This window comes from Anolis sagrei, chromosome 5 (assembly GCF_037176765.1).
Source record: "Anolis sagrei isolate rAnoSag1 chromosome 5, rAnoSag1.mat, whole genome shotgun sequence".
Taxonomy (NCBI): domain Eukaryota; kingdom Metazoa; phylum Chordata; class Lepidosauria; order Squamata; family Dactyloidae; genus Anolis; species Anolis sagrei.
This window is the reverse complement of record NC_090025.1, coordinates 105,496,997-105,519,279: the sequence shown is the minus strand read 5'-3', so window position 1 is coordinate 105,519,279 and position 22,283 is coordinate 105,496,997. Positions and strand designations below refer to the sequence as shown.

The following is a 22,283-nucleotide window of genomic DNA, read 5'->3' as shown; positions in this document are numbered from 1 at the left end:
GAAACCCTCTCATAGTGCCGAGGCAACAGGGATGTCAGGAACGGGGAGACTGACTATCCATGAAAAGAGCAACAACAAGCCTCCTGGTTGCTGCTTCTCCTCCTCCTCGCTCCCCCTGAGTGGAGCTGTTCCATGTGGTACCTAGAAGCAGGGGCGCCTTGGTGTCTTTGTTTTTAGGCCTGTTCTTGAGGTTATTTGGGATGCTGATTTGGAAAATTGCATTGGATAGACCACATCAGTTCTAGATTATTAAATATGGTTTTCTGTGGGTGAGCAGATGGCAACTACTGGATGGCATATGTTCTGTATCAGAAACTAGGGCTGATGTGCTCTATCCAATGCAATTTTCTGAATCAGCACCCCAAATAACCAAACTGAATCTAAAGTTGGCCAAAACCTAATTCGTAACCTCTTTGGTACTAATGTTGGAGAGTGGTCTCTGATCAAAGTGGTCCATAGTCAAAGTGGTCACTAGATAAGAGGTCCCTTGTCAAAGTGGTTCATGATCAAGTGGTTCCTGGTCAAAGTGGTCCCTGGTCAAATTTGTCCCTGGGCAAAGTGGTCCCTGGTCAAGTGGTCCCTAATCAAAGTGGTCCCTGGTTTTAAAAAAAGGTTGGGAAGCACTGACCTAGAAGGTGTCTATGGACAACACAGGCTCATTGGCTTAGAAATGGAGTTGAGCACCACCCCAAATCAGACTTGACTAGACATATATGCAAATTCATATTGTCCAAAAATCTGAAAAACTCTCAAATCCAAAACATTCTGGTCCCAAACCCTTCAGATAAGGTATTCTCAGGCTTTACCCAGTTTTGATTTGTAATATCTCTTACTAATATTCTTTTCTCCATTAATAGTTTATATGCACCATACAAAAGGGTACCCAAGATGAGAAAAATGTCATAATTCACATTATCTCCCTTCCCACCACCATCCTCTTATATGTTATTGTTTTTTATTAAGGAGTTTCTACAACAATTACTGTATAGGATGGATTACACTTAAGTACATTTTTTACTTACAGTATACTTTTGAATTATGCAAGTGTTTTTAAGCTTAAATTGGAATTGAACCAAGGGAGTGTGTCTTTACTGGATGGCCTGCAGGGGGCGCTGAGTATTTATATAGGAAGCTATTTGACATGAATGATATTGTTTTGTATTGTATTGAGTTGTATTGTAGTTTATTGTATGTATTATATTATATTATATTATATTATATTATATTATATTATATTATATTATATTATATTATATTATATTATATTATATTATATTATATTATATTATATTATATTATATTATATTATTATAATGATAAGGCAAGTGTAAATGTTGCACCTTGATTAGCATTGAATAGCCTAGCAGCTTCAAAATCTGGCTGTTTTCTGCCTGGGGAAACCCTTTTTTGGGATGTGTTAGCTGGCCCTGATTGTTTCCTGTCTGGAATTCCATGTTTTTTGAGGTGCTGTTCATTATTTGCTGTCCTGATTTTACAGTTTTTTGAAAAAATACTGGTAGTTCATTTTCATGGTCGTTTCCTTTCTGTTGAAATTGTCCACAAGCTTGTGGATTTCAGTAGCTTCTCTGTGCAGTCCCAGCATTTCTGTGTTCCCAAATAATATGCTGTGTCCAGGTAGTGCTCATTATTATTCTTATTTATAACCCGCTTTTTCTCTCCACAAGGAGACTCAAAGCAGCTTACATTAAAAGTATTTCAATACAATTTAAAATCTATAGATATATTATAGTATATTACTATATTAATATTAATATATATTATATTATATTGTAAGAGTTTCAGACACACACACACACACACACACATATATATATATATATGAAATACGACTCATAATCTTTACTGTATAAACAAGGTTCGGATTTTTTCCCTTTACACTTCCTTTAGGAGTGTAGCTTCCTTTACAGCTGCTCCATGTGGTTCCTCACAAATGTCATTGTCAACACATTATCTTTTCTTAATTAGAAATGTACCCACTTGGTTTCTAATATATACAATTTCTTTATGCTTGTGGGTAAAAGGTATTTCTTGTTGTTTCTTTGTCAGTGTTGATGTGCGGATTGTCTGGTTTGCCTAGTCTGGAATATGCAACATATAATTGTCCTTCTTTAGGTGTCCCTTTCAAATCTATGTTACTATATCTCTCTCTGTGTGTGAATCATATCTATCTATATTTATGACTGGATGGCTCTTTGTCAGGAGGGCTCTGATTACATTTTCTTGCCCTGTTGAAGGGAGTTGGACTGGATGGCTTTAAGTATTTTCTGTTGGTCATGGGGATTTTGTGTGGGAAGTTTGCCTCAATTCTGTCGTTTGTGGGGTTCAGAATGCTCTTTGATTGTAGATGAACTATAAATCCTAATAACTACAAATCCCAAATGCGATTTTCCTGCTTCTTGACAGAGGTTTGGACTGCATAGCCCAAGAGATCTCTTCCAACTCTATGATTCATTCTGGATGAGGAATTGGTGCAGAATTTGCTCATCTATCTATCTTCTATATAAATAAAAATGTGATGTTCGTTTGTGGGATTAACATAACACAAAAACCACTGGGCAAATTGCCACAAAATTGGACACACTACAACTACTACACCAAGGAGTGACCATCACTCAAAAAAACATGGATTTTGTAATTTGGGAGTTGTAGGTGCTGGGATTTATAGTTCACCTACAATCAAAGAGCATTCTGAACCCCACCAACGATGGAATTGAACCAAACTTGGCACACAAGACTCCCATGACCAACAGAAAACACTAGAAGGGTTTGGTGGGCATTGACCTTGAGTTTGGGAGCTGTAGTTCACCTACATTCAGAGAGCACTGTGGACTCAAACAATGATAGATCTGGACCAAACTTGGCATGAATATTCCATATGCCTAAATATGAACACAGATGGAGTTTGGGGGAAATAGACCTTAACCTTTGGGAGTTGTAGTTACTGGACTGTATAGGTCACCTACAATCAAAGAGCATTCTGAACCCCACCAATGATAGAATTGAGCCAAACTTTCCACACAGAACCCCCATGACCAACAGAAAATACTGTGTTTTCTGGTGGTCTTTGGCGACCCTTCTGACACCCCCCCCCCCCGCGACCCCCCCCCCCCAACCCCCAGGTTGAGGAATGCTGCTTGACGGCTATCCAATCCAACTCCCTTCACATGGGCAAGAAAACATCATCAAAGCCCTCCTGACAAAGAGCCATCCAGCCATAGATATGGATAAACAAATAAGATTCTCTCTCCCACACACACATACGTATATGATAGACTATCCGTCCCCTGCCACGCGTTGCTGTGGCACAGTCTGGTGATCTGGAAAATAAAGTAATGAGAAAGTCTTGGTTTCTAATATATGCAATTTCTTTATGCTTGTGAGTAAACAGTATTTCTTGCTGTTTCTTTGTCAGTGCTGATGTGCAGATTTTCTGGTTTCCCTACTCTGGAACATGCAACATATAATTGTCCTTCTTTAGGGGTCCCTTTCAAATCTATGATACTATATCTCTCTGTGCGTGTGTGAATCATATCTATCTATATTTATGACTGGGTGGCTCTTTGTCAGGAGGGCTCTGATTACATTTTCTTACCCTGGTGAAGGGAGTTGGATTGGATGGCCTTAAGTATTTTCTGTTGGTCATGGGGGTTCTGTGTGGGAAATTTGCCCCAATTCTATCGTTTGTGGGATTCAGAATGCTCTTTGATTATAGGTGAACTATAAATCCCAGTAACTACAAATCCCAAATGTCAAGATCTATTTTTCCCAAAACTCCATCTGTGTTCCTAGTTGGGCATATGGAAGATGTGTGCCAAGTTTGGTCCAGATCCATCATTGTTTGGGTCCACAGTGCTCTCTGGATGTAGGTGAACTACAACTCCCAAACTCAAGCTCAATGCCCACCAAACCCTTCTAGTGTTTTCTGTTGGTCATGGAAGTCCCGTGTGTCACCTTTGGTTCAGTTCCATCATTGGTGGAGTTTAGAATGCTCTTTGATTGTAAGTGAACTATAAATCCCAAGAACTACAACTCCCAAATGACAAAATAAAAAAAATTGAGTGAAGGAAATACATTGGGTTGTTAGGTGTATGCTGTCCAGATTTGGTGTCCATTCGCCCACTGGTTTTTGTTCTTGCTGTTCATTCGTTCAGTCGTCTCCGACTCTTCCTGACCTCATGGACCAGCCCACGCCAGAGCTCACTGTCGGCCGTCCTTCCACTTTCCCCAGCATAATTGTCTTCTCCAGGTTTTGCTGTCTCCTCATGATGTGGCCAAAGTACTTCAATTTTGTCTCTAGTATCCTTCCCTCCAATGAGCAGTCGGGCTTTATTTCCTGGAGTTCTGTTAATCCCACAAACGAACATTACATTTATATATATATACTAGCCGTCCCCTGCCATGCGTTGCTGTGGCCCACATGGTGTTCTGTGTGGGAGGTTTGGACCAATTCTATCATTGGTGGGGTTCAGAATGCTCTGTGATTGAGCTATAAATCCCAGCAGCTACAACTCCCAAATGTCAAGATTCTATTTTCCCCAAACTCCACCAGTGTTCACATTTGGGCATATTGTGTATTCTTGTAGAGTTTGGTCCAGATCTATCATTGTTTGAGTCCACAGTGCTCTCTGGATGTAGGTGAACTACAACTCCAAAATCAAAGGACACTGCCCACCAAACCCTTCCAGTATTTTCTGTTGGTCTTGGGAGAACTGTGTGCCAAATTTGGTTCAGTTCCATCGTTGGTGGAGTAAAGAATGTTTCTTGATTGTAGGTGAACTATAAATCCCAGCAACTACAACTCCCAAATGACAAAATCATAATTTTTTGAGTGATGGTCACTCCTTGTGTTGAGAGATGTTTTGTTACCAAATTTGGTGTGATTTCGTTCTTTGGTTCTTTTGTTTTTAAGGTACTCATTATGCACAGTGTGTGTGTATAAATGCTCTGTGCATAATGAGTACCTTAAAAACAAAAGTGTGTGTGTGTGTGTGTGTGTGTGTGTGTGTGCACTTTTGTTTTTAAGGTACTCATTATGCACAGAGCATTTATACACACACACACACTGTGCATAATGAGTACCTTAAAAACAAAAGAACAATATATATATAGATATAGATATAGATATAGATAGATAGATAGATAGATAGATATAGATATAGATACACACACACACACACACACACACACGCACACACGGGGCCCCGATGGTGCAGTGGGTTAAAGCACTGAGCTGCTGAGCTTGTTGACCAAAAGGTCGCAGGTTCGATTCCAGGGAGCTGTGTGAGCTTCCGCTGTCAGCCCTAGCCTCTGCCAACCTAGTAGTTCGAAAACATACAAATGTGAGTAGATCAATAGGTACTGCTCCGGCGGGAAGGTAATGGCGCTCCATGTGGTCATGCTGGCCACATGACCTTAGAGGTGTCTGTGGACAACGGCTTAGAAATGGAGCACCACACCCCAGAGACAGATGAGCACCACACCCCAGAGACAGACATGACTGGACTTAATGTCAGGGGACAACCTTTACCAACCTTTACCTATACACACACACACACCAACCAGTGATCCAACATCTATCCATATATGTGTGTGTTTGTATGCGCCTGTGTATGTGTGCATGTGTCTACATTGCCATATAATCCAGTCCGAAGTAGATACTCTGGATTTTACATGGCAGTGTGGAAGGGGGTGACTTTGGGTGCATCTACACTGTAGATTTGATAAAGGAGGATAAAGGCATGCGTGGCAAGGGAGGGCGAGTTCAAAATAAAGAGGAAGTTTGGAAGTTTGGATGGTCTGCTCGGCTTCTTCTCTTACTGGTTCCTTTTTAAAGCCAAAACAGAAGGGCTGGCTTTGGGATAAAGGGTTTCAAACTGGTTCCAGGATTTCTGGTGTCCAGCAATACCCCTGCATTCAGTGGTCAGTATAGACGTGCCCCTCCCTCTGCCTCGAGGGAATCTGGACCCTGAAATAAACAAAGGCGCGCGCTGTGCGTAAATGGAGATTGGAAAGAGTTCTCTTGACCTTGAGGTTGCATTTAGTCCTTATACCGATTTCCTTGCAGAAGGAAACTCTTGGAGAAGTATTCCCCGCCCTCTCAAAGAGGATTTCTACACTGCCGAAATGCTCTTAAAGGCGCCAGATCCCCTGTGATCTTTGAAAGTAAAGCTGGGACAGTTCCGGTTATTATCGGTGTATTGATTGTTTTCTCTCCGGACCCATCTATTCCTGCCCCTCCGTCTAATGCAGTTTCGGAATGCCTCTCTGGGTTGGATTATCCTGAATCTACACGGCAGGGAGAGACGGGGCTCCCGAATGGGACCCCAAGCAGCTTTTAGAATAATATAAAAATCATTTCAAAACCTGAACAATAAACAAATTGAAAACCAGCAGTGAAAACCACTTAATCCTTTAAAAGCAGTAACGCAGGAAAATGTCACACTGAGATGGAAGGGAAGACCACCAACGAATTCCAGGTACTGCTGGCTATATGTCGGGGTGGGGGGGGGGGGGAGAGAAGAACCTGCAAAAACTCCAAAGAAATGAGGAAAAAAAATGTTGAGAAACTGTTCCAAGGCACACGAAAATTGGAAAAACTCCATGCAGTCATGCCGGCCACATGACCTTGGAGGTGTCTACGGACAACGCCGGCTCTTCGGTTTAGAAATGGAGATGAGCACCACCCCCCAGAGTCATAGAATCAGAGAGTTGGAAGAGACCTCATGGGCCATCCAGTCCAACCCCCTGCCGAGAAGCAGGAAAATTGCATTCAAAGAAATTCACTCCTGAACTTCATGTCAGAGGAAAACCTTTACCTTTACCTTAAGGACCAGGAAAGCACATCTACTATGCTCTCTGATTTTCCTTCTACGCTGCAGAAACACAGATAGTAACCCACGATTTATCACAGATAGTATCCCACGATTTATCACAGATAATATCCCACGATTTCTCGCAGCCAAGAGGACTTTCAAAACGCCACTGGCTCACTGAGGATGCCAGACATAGATGCAGGCGAAACTTCAGGAGAGAATGCTTCTGGAACATGGCCATACAGCCCGAAAAACTTACCGCAACCCAGTTGAAAATTACCCTTGAAAATATATTATTACTATATCCCATTAAATATATACGTCGCATTACTATTTTATTAATAACTAGTCGTCCCCTGCCACGCGTTGCTGTCGTCCAGTCTGTGTATATGTGTTTTGTGTGTGTATATGTGTGTAAATGTGTGTGTATATATTTGTGTATATGTGTATATCCGTGTGTTTGCATATATATGTGTATGTGTGGTTTTGTGCATGTGTTGTCATGTATTTTTTATTTTGGGGGTTTTAAAGTCTCTTCTGCTGTATTTTTCAGTCTTTTTATAAGTAACGGTCACTTGTTGGCCTGATACGTGTATTGTGTCCAAATATGGTGTCAATTAGTCCAGTGGTTTTTGAGTTATGTTAATGCCACAAACGAACATTGCATTTTTATTTATATAGGTTTTTTTTATCATTACTAGCCGTCCCCTGCCACGCGTTGCTGTGGCCCACATAGGGGTTCTGTGTGGAAAGTTTGGCCTAGTTGGTGGGGTTCAGGATGCTCTGTGATTATAGGTGAACTATAAATCCTAGCAACTACAACTCCCAAATGTCAAGATTCTATTTTCCCCAAACTCCACCAGTGTTCACATTTGGGCATATTGAGTATTCGTGTAGAGTTTGGTCCAGATCCATCATTGTTCGAGTCCACAGTGATCTTTGGATGTAGGTGAACTACAACTCCAAAACCAAAGGACTCTGCCCACCAAACGTTTCCAGTATTTTTTGTTGGTCATGGGAGAACTGTGTGCCAAGTTTGGTTCAATTCCATTGCTGGTGGGGTTCGGAATGCCCTTTGGTTGTAGGTGAACTATAAATCCCAGCAACTACAACCCCCAAATGTCAAGATTCTATTTTCCCCAAACTCCACCAGTGTTCACATTTGGGCATATTGAGTATTCGTGTAGAGTTTGGTCCAGATCCATCGTTTGAGTCCACAGTGATCTTTGGATGTAGGTGAACTACAACTCCAAAACCAAAGGACACTGCCCACCAAACCCTTCCAGTATTTTCTGTTGGTCATGGGAGAACTGTGTGCCAAATTTGGTTCAGTTCCATCGTTGGTGAGGTCGAGAATGCTCTCTGATTGTAGGTGAACTATAAATCCCAGCAACTACAACTCCCAAATGACAAAATCATAATTTTTTGAGTGTTGGTCACTCCTTGAGTTAGTAAGTATCTTGTGGGCAAATTTGAGGGCAATTCGTCCAGTGGTTTTTGAGTTATGTTAATCCCACAAACGAACATTACATTGTTATTTATATCATGTTATAAAATAATATATAATAATTAATTATTAATAGTAAAATAGTAATACAACGTATATACTTATAGTAATAATATTGGCACTTCTATTTTCAAGGTATTGTCAATTATTTATTATTATTAATAATTATTATTATTTATGATTATTATTAAATTTTGTGTTATTATTAATAGTAAGCATTACAGTTGTGGGTAGGCGCCTTTTGTCTTCCAATGTTTAGACACACACACAGCCAAGAAAACACACGCAAGGGGCCTTTTTTGGATCTATACATCATTTCGGCTTAAGACAAGGACCGAAACGCTTTTCCTGAATCGGGCTTTTTAAGGGGAAAGGGAGAGCACAAAGCTCTACTTCAGTCCAGTTTACTTCCAGGAGAGCAGCTCCGGCCTGAGTGGAGTCTACCTATTTAAGCCTTTGCATTCCAGGGAAATGAATGTCGCAAAAGAAGGAACTGAGGCCGTCAAGATGCTTTGGGATCTTCGGCTTGCTCTCTGCTTCCCTTGGTGGGGCTTCTGCCCAAATGCAGGATTGTTCAGGGGCAGAATTATTGATCTGTTTCATATGTTTACTTTCTTCTCATCATGCATTTCCCTCCGTAGGAACTCGAAGAGGTTCAACACAAAAACAAGTGTAATACATATACACAGAAATAATACCGGCAATTAAAAAACACATTGAAATATTTGTGCCATAGATACAAAAAAAATAATAATACAAAAATAAAATACGATTAAAAATATACAAGTAGACGTCCTTCCAAAATCCAACTCACCATCCCCAGCAAAACAAACACCACAAGGGTGTAGACCTTGATTTTGGGGAGTTGTAGTTCGCCTGCATCCAGAAATACTGTAACCCCCACCAAAAATTGCCCCAGCACCAGACTTAGCCCCAACATACTGCAGGGATTTGGGAGGAATTGACCTTGATTTTTGGGAGATGTAGTTGGCCTGCATCCAGAGATACTGTAACCCCCACCAACAATGAACCAGAATCAGACTTGGCACAGAGAAGCCTCAACATACTGCAGGGATTTGGGCGGAATTGACCTTGATTTTGGGGGGTTGTAGTTCGCCTGCATCCTGAGATAGTGTAACCCACACCAACAATGGGCCAGGACCAGACTTGGCACAGAGAAGCCCCAACATACTGCAGGGATTTGGGGGGAATTGACCTTGATTTTTGGGAGATGTAGTTCGCCTGCATCCAGAGATACTGTAACCCCCACCAAAAATTGCCCCAGCACCAGACTTAGCCCCAACATACTGCAGGGATTTGGGGGGAATTGATCTTGATTTTGGGGGGTTGTAGTTCGCCTGCATCCAGAGATACTGTAACTCCCACCAACAATGGGCCAGGACCAGGCTTGGCACAGAGAAGCCCCAACATACTGCAGGGATTTTGGGGGGGGGGGTGATCTTGATTTTTGGGAGTTGTAGTTCAACCGCATCCAGAGATACTGTAACCCCCACCAACAATGAGCCAGGACCAGACTTGGCACAGAGAAGCCCCAACATACTGCAGAGATTTGGGGGGAACTGACCTTGATTTTTGGAAGTTGTAGTTCACCTGCATCCAGATATACTGTAACTCCCACCAACAATGGGCCAGGACCAAGCTTGGCACAGAGAAGCCCCAACATACTGCATGGATTTGGGAGGAATTGATCTTGATTTTTGGGAGTTGTAGTTCGCCTGCAGCCAGAGATACTGTAACCCCCACCAACAATGGGCCAGGACCAGGCTTGGCACAGAGAAGCCCCAACGTACTGTAGGGATTTGAGGGGAATTGACCTTGATTTTGGGGAATTGTAGTTCGCCTGCAGCCAGAGATACTGTAAGCCCACCAACAATTTGCCAGGACCAGACTTGGCACAGAGAAGCCCCAACATACTGCAGGGATTTGGGAGGGGGGGGGGTTGACCTTTGATTTTTGGGAGTTGTAGTTCGCCTGCATCCTGAGATACTGTAATCCCCACCAACAATGGGTCAGGACCAGGCTTGGCACAGAGAAGCTCCAACATACTGCAGGGATTTGGGGGGAATTGGCCTTGATTTTTGGGAGTTGTATTTCGCTTGCATCCAGAGAGTACTGAACCCAGCCGATGTTGGATCCGGACTAAACTAGGGGCACAGATCCAACATGGCCAATTGTGAATATAGACGGGGTTTGGGGGTAATTGACCTTGGAGCATGGGAGTTGTAGTTCACCCTTATCCAGAGAGCGCTCTGAACCCCACCAATGACGGACCTGGACTACACTTGGCACATAGACCCAATGTGGCCAGCTTTTGAATACTGGCGAGGTTTGGGGGCGATTGACCCACAATTTTGAGAATTGTAGTTCACCACATCCTTATGTATACTATTTTCTAATGGGAGCATTCATAAATAACAAAAGGAAAGATTTCCTTTCCCTCCTAATAAATAGCGTTACAAATTACCAAAGTGATATTACCAAACTCCAACGGAGGCTGGAGTTACACTTTTAAAAAGTCCCTGTTCCGACTTACATACCAGTTAGACTAGAGAACCTTTCATGTTCCTAACTTGGGGACTGCCTGTAGTTGGGAGAGACCACAAGGGCCATCCCAAACCAATGCCAAGCAGAAACACACAATGAAAACACTCCCAACAGATGGACATTCCAATCTGTGTTGGACAATCTATAAACAGGGTAACAACAACAACAACAACAACTCCCCTGAAGGTCGAAGCCGAATGGAAGGCAATTCCCAGCTGACAAATCCGGCTCTTAAGAGCCAATTTTCCACCATTACCAAGGCGTGGGAGTTTCCCCTCCCTCCATACACACACATTTCAAAGAGGAGGAGCCTGCGTTAAGTATGGATCACTACTTAAGCAGCTTCCCGGTGGGCGGGGCCAACATCCAGCTGTCAATCGGGGGCACTCCTCCTCAAGGTTCCCCCGCCCCCTTTTGAATGCTTTTGGGGAGAGGAGAGAAGATGGGGAAGGAAAAGGAGGCGCTTCTCTTTGGGATGGAAGAATAGCAAGGGAGAGACAGAGAGAGCGATGAACTAAGGACCCTTCCAAACAGCCCTATATCCCAGAATATCAAGGCAGAAAATCCCACAATAATTATATAGCCCGAAAAAAACCTACAACAACTCAGTGATTCCAGCCATGAAAGCCTTTGACAACAAATCCCACAATACCTGCTTTGAACTGGGTTATTTGAGTCCACACTCGGATAATGTGGGATTTTCTGCCTTGATATTCTGGGATAAAGGGCTGTATGGAAGGGCCCTTAGTTGCCAGCTCATAAAGCCTGGCTTATAAACCTCTGCTGGGAAGAAGATTGCATTGAAGTCCGAATGTAAACGGCCCAATTGTGTATCTTTATGGACTCCAGAGTCCTTGGATGCATACCTCGTCTCTGGAGGTAAACCCATGAAGGGTGTACCAAAATAGAGGCAGGAACATCCATAAGAATATTATGTATTACCCTTCTCAGACTTGGATTTGGATGCTATTATTAAAGGATGTGATGCCTCACAGACTCTGATCCTGGCTCTCTCGCTTCATCCCAAAGCCAGCGACAAACTATGTTTACCTAAGGCCTTTTGAGACTTCAAAATGTACTGAGATTCTATGCATAATACATTCGGATGGAGTTGGTTGAAACGTCCATACAAATAAACATAGAATTGGGTTGCTATGATTTGGGAATTGGGAAAGTAATTCGGCAATAAATTATACATAGAATTGGTAGAATGTCTTCAGGATGTTGACAGAGATAGCCCAGGGCATATAACCCAGAATATTAAGACACAAAATCCCACAATATCTGCTTTGAACTGGGTTATCTAAGTCCACACTGCCACATATCCCAGTTCAAAGCAAATAATGTGGGATTTTATTCAGCTGTGTGGAAGGGGCCCCAGTAATGAATTGTTGGATTAGTTTTAATTCGGTTTTAATACACCTTTGAAACTGAGACTGTGGGCCCTTCCACACCAGATAAAATCCACAATATCTGCTTTGAATTGGAATATATGGCTGTGTGGACTCAGATAACCCACTTCAAAGCATATATTGTGGGATTTTCTGCCTTGATATTCTGGGTTATATGGCTGTGTGGAAGAGCCCTGGGGCCCCTTCTAAACTGCCAGATAAAATCCACATTATCTGCTTTGAACTGGATTATATGGCAGTGTAGATTCATATAATCCAGTTCAAAGTCGATAATGTGGATTATCTGCTTTGATAATCTGGATTATATGACAGTGTAGAAGCGTCTTAGATCCACAATGCCATATGATCTAGGCTGTAGCTTTATGCTTGTTAGCTTTATGCATTATTTATTCAGTTGATAATCTGGATTATATGTAGTTAGATGCGTCTTGATGATCTGGATGTATTGCTGTGTAGATGCGTATAATCCAGTTGCATGATCAGAGCTGTATCTATGAAATCGTTGAATATTGATTATCTGCTTTGATAATCTGGATTATATTGCAGTGTAGAAGCGTCTTAGATCCACACTGCCATATAATCTAGGGCTGGATCTATACTGCTATATTATCCAGTTCAAAACAGACAGTCTGCGTTTTATATGCCAGTGTAGATGGGGCCAGAGGCACCAGACTATTTCTTCATGCTTAGTTCCTTTCAAGGGAACACCAGTACAAATGTAATGTGAATAGTTTCTCTTCTGAATGTCAATTGGGAAAGCAGGTGAAGACTGGTACATAGCAGAAGTTCTGTTAATTCAAAAACTAGGGCCAATAGAGAAACATGGGGACCATTTTGGAAATCAGCAGGTCAAATATATCCAGAAACAGGTTTTCACATCTAAGGCCCTTTCTACACTGCCATATATCCAGATTATCAAATCAGATCATCCACATTATCAATTTTGAACTGGGCTATATCAATCTAGACTCCCATATAATACAGTTCAAAGCAAATTATCCACATTAGCAGTTTTGAAGAGGATTGTATGACTCCATATAATCATAGAGCTGGAAGAGACCTCATGGGCTATCCAGTCCAACCCCCTGCCAAGAAGCAGGAAAATTGCATTCAAAGCACCCCCCACAGATGGTCATCCAGCCTCTGTTTAAAAGCTTCCAAAGAAGGAGCCTCCACCACATTCCGGGGCAGAGAGTTCCACTGCTGAACAACTCTCACAGTCAAGTTCTTCCTAATATTCAAGTGGAATCTCCTTTCTTGTAGTTTGAAGCCATTGTTCCACGTCCTAGTCTCCAGGGAAGCAGAAAACAAGCTTGCTCCCTCCTCCCTATGACTTCCCCTCACATATTTATATATGGCTATCATGTCTCTTCTCAGCCTTCTCTTCTTCAGGCTAAACATGCCCAGTTCTTTAAGCCGCTCCTCATAGGTTTTGCTCTCTGGACCCTTGAAATCTTAGTCGCCCTCCTCTGGACACATTCCATATAATCCAGCTCAAAGCAGATAATGTGGATTGTATACAGCGGTGTAGAAGGGGTCCCAAGCACCAAAATGCGTGTAATAATATATTGTTTTGATTGTACAGCCCTGGAAATCTGATTGTCGATAAATAATACCTAATATATATACTGTATATTCTGGCGTATAAGACTACTTTTTAAACCAAGAAAATCTTCTCAAAAGTCAGGGGTCGTCTTATACACGGGAGCCATCTTATACGCCCGCCCCCCCCCCCCCCGACTCTGGAACTCTCTCCCCAAGGACATCAGACAAGCCCCAACGTTGGCAGTCTTTAGGAAGAGCTTGAAGACCTGGCCGTTCCAGTGTGCCTTTCCAGAATAGGAAACTCCTAGCATCATGCCCCAAATGCACTTTACCACATCGCACCTACCCTAAAATCCTTACATTTCACCTGTCATGTCCAGCACTTTTAATTTATTCATTATATTTGGCCTGGCCCTAGTTTTAAATGTGTCATGATCTATTGTTTTTGATGTCTTACTGTTATTGCTTTAATGTTTATTGGTTTGCTTTATGAGTTTTATTGTTGTATTTGTTATGCTGTTGTTTTATTGAGGGCCTTGGCCTTTGTAAGCCACACCGAGTCCTTCAGGAGATGTTAGCGAGGTACAAGGTTAATAATAATAATAATAATAATAATAATAATAATAATACGCTGGAATAGCCTTATGCATGGGAGTTATCTTATATGCAGGAATAGTTTTATACGTTGAGAGTCATCTTATAGAGCGGGTGCTGAAACTTCAAATCCGGATTGGAGAATCTGTGGTTGCTACATATTGTGGGAGGAGCTCAAAAATGGCCAGAAAAACACAACTCTTTTACCTGTCTGGCCCGCCCTTGTATCCTATTACCGCCCCTCCTCTTCTGCCTCTCAGATCTCACTCCTGAAGACTGCAGTGAAGCGGTGCAGGTGCGCATGTGCGAGATCTGAGAGGCAGAGAAGGAGGTACAGTAATAGAAAAATTACCATATTGAAATCAAATCTGATGCTTTTAAAAAAATTATTTGGTGTGTGTTGGAAGAGGGGTAGTCTTATACGGCGAGTATATCCCAAACTCTATATTTTAACTGGAAAAGTTGGGGGTCGTCTTATATGCCGGAATATACGGTACATAGGAAAAGCCAAAACGACAAAATGCAAGACCGGAAATACATGAACAAATGTTTATTGAAATAATCAGAACGCCTTTTAAAAAAACAGATTTTTAAAAAACAAAACACCTTTTCCTATTTACTTGGAGCTGCCTTCAGAAATACTAAGAATTCCTCTCCCAGCAAGTGCATTGCCCTGGAGAGGAGGAGAGGCAGGAAGGAAGAGAGGAGGCAAGTGCATCCTGGGAAAGGCCCAACTCCCCTAAAGCCCCCTCTTGGAGGGAGGGAGCAAGTGTCAGTTCCTCTCTCCCGGAAGCCCCCTTGAAGAAGACAACACTGGAGAAGGGTCCCGCCAAAGCCCACCGGAAGCAGACCCTCTGGCCCTTCTTAAACCAGCGATGCGGGATAGGAGAGGCAGTATCACAACTCCCATCCGCTCAAGGAAGACAGGAGTTGGAGTCCAGCATCATAAAAGGACATGGGCCTAAAAATCTCTCTCACATACATATCCAAGGGACTCTCCTTCTAGCTTTAGTTGTCCCTATTCACCAGAATGCTGCCTATACAAATTCGATACACTTGTGGGTTTGTTTACAAGGATGACATTGTTGCCAAAAGGGCTTTAGTTTATACTGTGAACTAAAATACCAGCCCGGATCAAGTTTGCCCGCTTCTCGGAGATTAACTTTGGTTCTAGATGTTGGAATCCGGACAAAATATGCGATTTATGGCAACATACAAAACACTCAGTGTGTGTAAACATTCGGGCTATCCTTTGCTCTATTCTCGTCTTCCAAATATAAATTAGATACTTTAAAAACAGTCAAACTCTTCTTCAAAAGGGGAGAAACCCCAATAATAATATCCCAGAATATCAAGACAAAAAATCCTTAGGTTCTTGTGGGTTTTTTCGGGCTATATGGCCATGTTCTAGAGGCATTTTCTCCTGATGTTTCACCTGCATCTATGGCAAGCATCCTCAGAGGTAGTGAGTACTTTTTAAACCACTCCCACATATAAGATGACCCCTGACTTTTCGCCTGCATCTATGGCAAGCATCCTCACTACCTCTGAGGATGCTTGCCATAGATGCAGGCGAAACGTCAGGAGAAAATGCCTCTAGAACAGTGGTTCTCAACCTGGGGTCCCCAGATGTTTTAGGCCTTCAACTCCCAGAAACCCCAGCCAGTTTACCAGCTGTTAGGATTTCTGGGAGTTGTAGGCCAAAACACCTGGGGTCACAGGTTGAGAACCACTGCTCTAGAACATGGCCATATAGCCCGAAAAAACCCACAAGAACCTAGTGATTCCAGCCATGAAAGCCTTCGACAATACATCAAAAAATCCTTGGTTATCTGAGTCCACACTGCCATATATCCCAATTCAAAGCAAATAATATGAGATTTTATACAGCTGTGTGGAAGGGGACCCTGACAGACCCTATATCCCAGGATCTGATCCCACGTTTTTTGCTTTAAAGTGGATTATATGAGTCCCCACTGCCAGATAATCTGGGATAAACAAAACCTGGGATCAGATCCTGAGATGTTTCGCCTGCATCTATGGCCCTATATCCCAGGATCTGATCCCATGTTTTCTGCTTTAAAGTGGATTATATGAGTCCCCATTGCCAGATAATCCGGGATAAACAAAACCTGGGATCAGATCCTGGGATATAGGGCCTGAATGCCAATGCGACTGACCTCTCTCCAATTTGGCCTTTCTTCCCCCATTCGCTTTGTAGGACAAAATCCAGGATGTATTATTATTATTATTATTATTATTATTATTATTATTATTACTGATATTATTATTAGGCTCGATTCTGTGATTCGGTGCTCCTCTTATCATTCTTTTGTTTCGATTTGGTGGGAAATGTTAAAGGGAGAGAACAGACGTTAGTTAAAGAGGCATAGTTTTCCAGCATGCATAATACTTCATCATAGCATAATTAATATCGCGTGACAGTCGCGCGAAAGAGACCACCCACCGCCAAGTTCTCCCTCTGTGAAGACTTAAGAGACTTCCGGCCATTCACCCGCTTTCCGTAGAAAGTGAGCGAGTTTCTGAGAATACAAATAATAATAATATTGAGAATATTCTTTAAAAACCCAATTGGCAAATAACCAAGTTTCTTAGAGGAGTTTTAACAGAATCCAGCATCGATATGTCAATAAAAAGGGGAATGATGAACATCCACGAAGCGTCTAAAACAGTTTCAGCTTTCAAAAAGATTCGGTAATTTCGTATCTCTGGAACGGGAGAATTGTATCCTTTCGTGGCCAGGAAAGCAGCTCCTTTCGTCAAACCCATGCTCATTGATACTGTAATGCATTATACCACCAGTGTAGACTTATATAATCCAGTCGGATCTGCATCACAACAGTACAGTCTGGGTCAAAAGGCTGGGATGGATTTCGCTTAGGAAGGCGTTCTGTTTCGGAGCGATTCCAGGCAGAATGATAGAGTTTGTAGTCTATGGGAGTGTGTGTCCCCAAAGCAGGCAGTGCAGGCTTCCTTCGGGACCTCACAACTCGAGTTTGTCCTCCGTGTATAGGCAGTCCCCGAGTTACGAACATGATATACTTTGTGAGCTCGTTTTGTTCGTAAATCCGGAACAGGTCCATTTTGTAACTCCAGCCAAAATATATCAATATTAGGTAGCATCGGGTAGGGTCAACACACTCGTGGAGTCTGTTTTGCTGCCTGTGGCCCTGTTTGGAAGATTCCCCAACACTTCCTGCCTTGGGGAGAATTGGATTTTGGAAAATGTGGCTTGTTGTGGAAACAAGGATTGGTGAGACACCTTTTCCCAGTGATAATAACTCTTCCAGGAGTGAATTTCCCGTCGCAGGGGATGATAATAACTCTCCCAGGAGTGAACCTCTCTTCTGGGGTGATAATAACTCTTCCAGGAGTGAATTTCCCTTCGGAGAGGATGATATTAACTCTTCCAGGAGTGAACCTCTCTTCCGGGGGTGATAATAACTCTTCCACGAGTGAATTTCCTTCGGAGGGGATGATAATAACTCTTCCAGGAGTGAATTTCCCTCCCTAAGAGTGGATTTCTCCCACTTCCGGTTGTCTCATCCCCCTTTGTAGCTGACAGTCGGATGTTTGTAACTTGGGGACCGCCTGTGTGTATTGATTCCATTGTTGCCGCATAATCTGGATCATATGGCAGTGTAGAAGCGTCTTATATTATTAACTGTCTATCTGGCAGCCTAGATCCAGTCCCAGACGGGCAAACAGGCCGGAATTCGGCTTCTAGACACCCAAGTTTGGTCGGAGAGGCGGTAAACACTGGTTCAATCCTCCGATCCGTGGAAGCAAGAGCGTGGATCAGACCAGGCCCGTGACGGGCGGCCTCAGGAAGGGCGAGAAGGCGGCGGCCAGCGGGTACGGAGGCCCTGCTCCCGCTCCGCCGGCTCCCGGATGCGGCGGCGCCAAAGGGAAGCAGCCCAAGGCTCCCTCGTGGTAGAGGATGGGCACGCGGACTATCCTTTGGGCCGAGGAGGAGGAAGAGGCCGGCGCGTGCGGGAGGCTGGCGGCCTCCAGGTCCGCGGCCAGTTGCCGCTTCCATTTGTTGCGCCGGTTCTGGAACCAGATCTTGACCTGGGTCTCGGTGAGGTGGAGCGAGGCGGCCAAGCCGGCCCGCTCCGAGCTGCTCAGGTAGCGCTTCACGTCGAAGGTGGACTCCAGCTGGAAGACCTGGCTGCGGGAGAAGACCGTGCGCGTCTTCTTCTTCCGCCCCGAGGAGGAGGCCAAGGCGGAGGAGGAGGACGAGGAGGAGGAAGAGGAAGAAGAAGAGGAAGACGAGGCCCGCGCCTCGCTCAAGTCCGGCTCCTCCGTCGGGGGCTCCTCGTCCACGCTGCTCCCCACGCCCGGCGCCTCCTCGGGCGCTCCTTTCCCCGCTCCGCCGGGTCCGGCCTCCACCGCCTTCCTCCGCCGCCGCTTCCTCTTCTCCTCCGGAATCGTCTCGTCGGAAACCTCCGGAGAATCTCGGTCGCTGGCTGAAAAGAAACCAAACACAGAGGCCTTGATTAACAAAGGAACCTTATCCGTTCAGATTAAGAAACCTGAAATCATGAGTTTGGGATTGGCATTGTATTGTTTTGGTCTATATCTGGGATGTATTGCCGAAGGCTATCACGGCCGGAATCACTGGGTTGTTGAGAGTTTTCCGGGCTGTATGACCACGTTCCAGAAGCATTCTCTCCTGAACAAGCCAGACCTTGAAACTGCTAGGTCATTAAATGCTAATCGAGGTGGCCAATCCAAACATTCACAGCTACCTCAAGCAGACAAGAGCTCTTTTTTCCCACCCTGGTCATTCCACAGCTATATAATCATCTATATATATATATATAAATGCTCTGTGCATAATGAGTGCCTTAAAAACAAAAGAACCAAAGAACGAAATCACACCAAATTTGGCAACGAAACGTCTCACAAGACAAGGAGTGACCATCACTCAAAAAATTATGATTTTGTCATTTGGGAGTTGTAGTTACTGGGATTTATAGTTCACCTACCACCAAAGAGCATTCTGAACTCCATCAACGATGGAATCAGGCCCATAGCCAGGATTTCGTTTGGGGGGGGGGGGCTGATTTTTTTTCAGGGGGGTTTCGGGGGGGGGGGCTGAGTTTCGGGCGGGGGCTGAGTCTGAGTGAAAGAGGGTCTACCCTAGCAAACCTTCTGTATCATTACCTCAATACACCCATGGATATGGGATATATTGAGTATGGTGATCAGATCATGATATGAATAAACATAACTTTAAATAATGCACCAGTAAGGCCTTTTCGAGAACCACCATCAGAATTTCGGTGGGGGGGGGGGGGGGCTGAAGCCCCTCAAGCCCCCCCCCCCCTACATGCCTGTTCCACAGCTATATAATAATCTATATGTATATATAAATGCTCTGTGCATAATGAGTACCTTAAAAAGAAAAGAACCAATGAACGAAATCACACCAAATTTGGCAACAAAAGGTCTCACTACACAAGGAGTGACCATCACTCAAAAAACTTGTGATTTTGTCATTTGGGAGTTGAAGTTGCTGGGATTTATAGTTCACCTACAATCAAAGAGCATTCTGAACTCCACCAACGATGGAATTGAACCGAACTTTGCATACAGAACTCCCATGACCAACAGAAAATACTAGCAGCGTTTGGTGGGCATTGACTTTGAGTTTGGGACTTATAGTTCACCTACACCCAGAGAGCACTGTGGACTCAAACAATGATGGATCTGGACCAAATTTGGCATGAATATTCCATATGCCCAAATATGGACACAGATGGAGTTTGGTGGAAATAGACCTTGGCATTTGGGGATTGTAGTTACTGGGATTTATAGTTAACCTACAATCAAAGACCATTCTGAATGAACCCCATGAGTGACAGAACTGGGTCAAACTTCCCCCACAGAACCCCCATGACCAACAGAAAATACTTAAGACCATCCAGTCCAACTCCCTTCACCAGGGCAAGAAAACGTAGTCAAAACCCTCCTGACAGAGAGCCATCCAGCCATAGATATAGATAGATATATATGATTCACACACACACAGATAAAGTATTATAGATTTGAAAGGGACTCCTAAAGATGTACAATTATATGTTGCATGTTCCAGAGTAGGCAAACCAGACAATCCCTACGACAGCACTGTCAAAGAAACTTCAAGAAATACTGTTTACCCACAAGCATAAAGACATTGCATATATTAGAAACCCGTACTTTCTAATTAATTTATTTTCCATATCACCAGACTGGGCCACAGCTAGTTTATATAAATAAAAATGTAATGTTCGTTTGTGGGATTAAAATAACTCAAAAACCACTGGTTGAATTGACACCAAAGTTGGACACAAAACACCTCTAAGGCCAATGAGTGACCATCACTCATAAAAACACTGAAAAACACAGCGGAAGGGACTTTTAAAAAAGCAAAAAGACGCTGCAGAGTATGTGCAAAAACTCCCCATGGCAAACAAAACACACAACAGCACATCTTTTGGACTACGACTCCCATCATCCTCTAGACCAGGCCCTTTAGGAGAGGAGGATGATCCAAATGCACCGCTTCCAAGATGGAAGCTTTCTCCTCCTTGGATGTTTTGGAAGGCATCCCAATCCCTGCATATTTCCAATTTCCTATTCCTGCACTGCGACTCCCAGCAATCATCCAGATAAATAGATTAGATAGAGATTGATAAGTAGGTAGATCGATCATGAGGACTGCTGGGAGTTGCAGTCCAAGAATAGGTAGAGAAGGAAGAAAGTGGAGTAAGGGGGAGGGAAAGAAAAGGGGGGGGGGGGAGAGAGAGAGAGAGAGAAGGAAGAATGAGAGAGAGAGAGAAAGGAATGACAGAAAGAAAGAAAGGAGGAGAGAAAGAGGGAGGGTAGATTGGCCACAGCAACGCATGGTGGGTACAGCTAGTAATAATAATAATAATAATAATAATAATAATAATTATTATTATTATTATTATTATGTTGATGTATGCCCCGCCACCATCTCCCCAAGGGGACTCAGGGCGGCTTACAATATAGTAAAGCAATATACAACAAAAACACAGCAGTGAAATATAAAGAAGATAAAAGCACTAATATAAATAAACCCATCAAACAATATAAAATCACAATATTTAAACATAAAATAATGATCACAGCATACACTTCACTTGCCTAGTTTCCAACAGACTTCACAACCTCTGAGGATGACTGCTTTAGGTGCAGGCAAACGTCAGAAGAGAATGCCTCTGGAACATGGCCATACAGCCCAGAAAACTTACAACGACCGATTATTATTATTATCATTATTGCTACAGAACCAATAAAGTCTAATCAAGGTGGCCAACAGCAACATTCACACTTGCCTCAAGCAAACAAAAGTTTCTCTCCCACCCTGGACAATCCACAGATATATAAACCCTATTTGCCTAGTTTCCTACAGGCCTCACAACCTCTGAGGATGCCTGCCATAGATGTGGGCGAAACGTCAGGAGAGAATGCTTCTGGAACATGGCCGTACAGCCCGGAAAACTCACAGCAATCCATTATTATTACATTTGGGATCCGTTTATAAGCTTCGGGTGAAAAAACAGTGCTGAATCCAAATCACCGAAAGTTCAAGAAAGAGGGTGGATGAAGCATTACAAAACATAGATGCCCATTGGTGTTGGGATTGGGTGGGTTATTAGTTATATCCTTGTCTGCTTTTGTGGAGAAGCATTGAATGTCTGTCTCTAGGTGTTTGTAATCCGCCCTGAGTCCTCTTGGGGAGATAGGGTAGAATATAAATGAAGTTGTTGTTGTTATTATTACAAATGAAATGTT

At 43.2% G+C, this 22,283-nt stretch overlaps 1 protein-coding gene across 1 annotated transcript in view; it reads right to left on the bottom strand.

Annotated features, from left to right (window-relative positions):
- Positions 1-18,216: 18,216 nt before the first annotated feature.
- The window catches only part of HMX1 (H6 family homeobox 1), a 10,935-nt gene continuing 6,868 nt past the window's right edge, over positions 18,217-22,283 (bottom strand). The window contains exon 2 of the mRNA XM_060778007.2: positions 18,217-18,946. Within this exon, the coding sequence (XP_060633990.2) occupies positions 18,276-18,946 (671 nt within the window). The 3' untranslated portion in view covers positions 18,217-18,275. The remainder of the gene's footprint in view (positions 18,947-22,283) is intronic.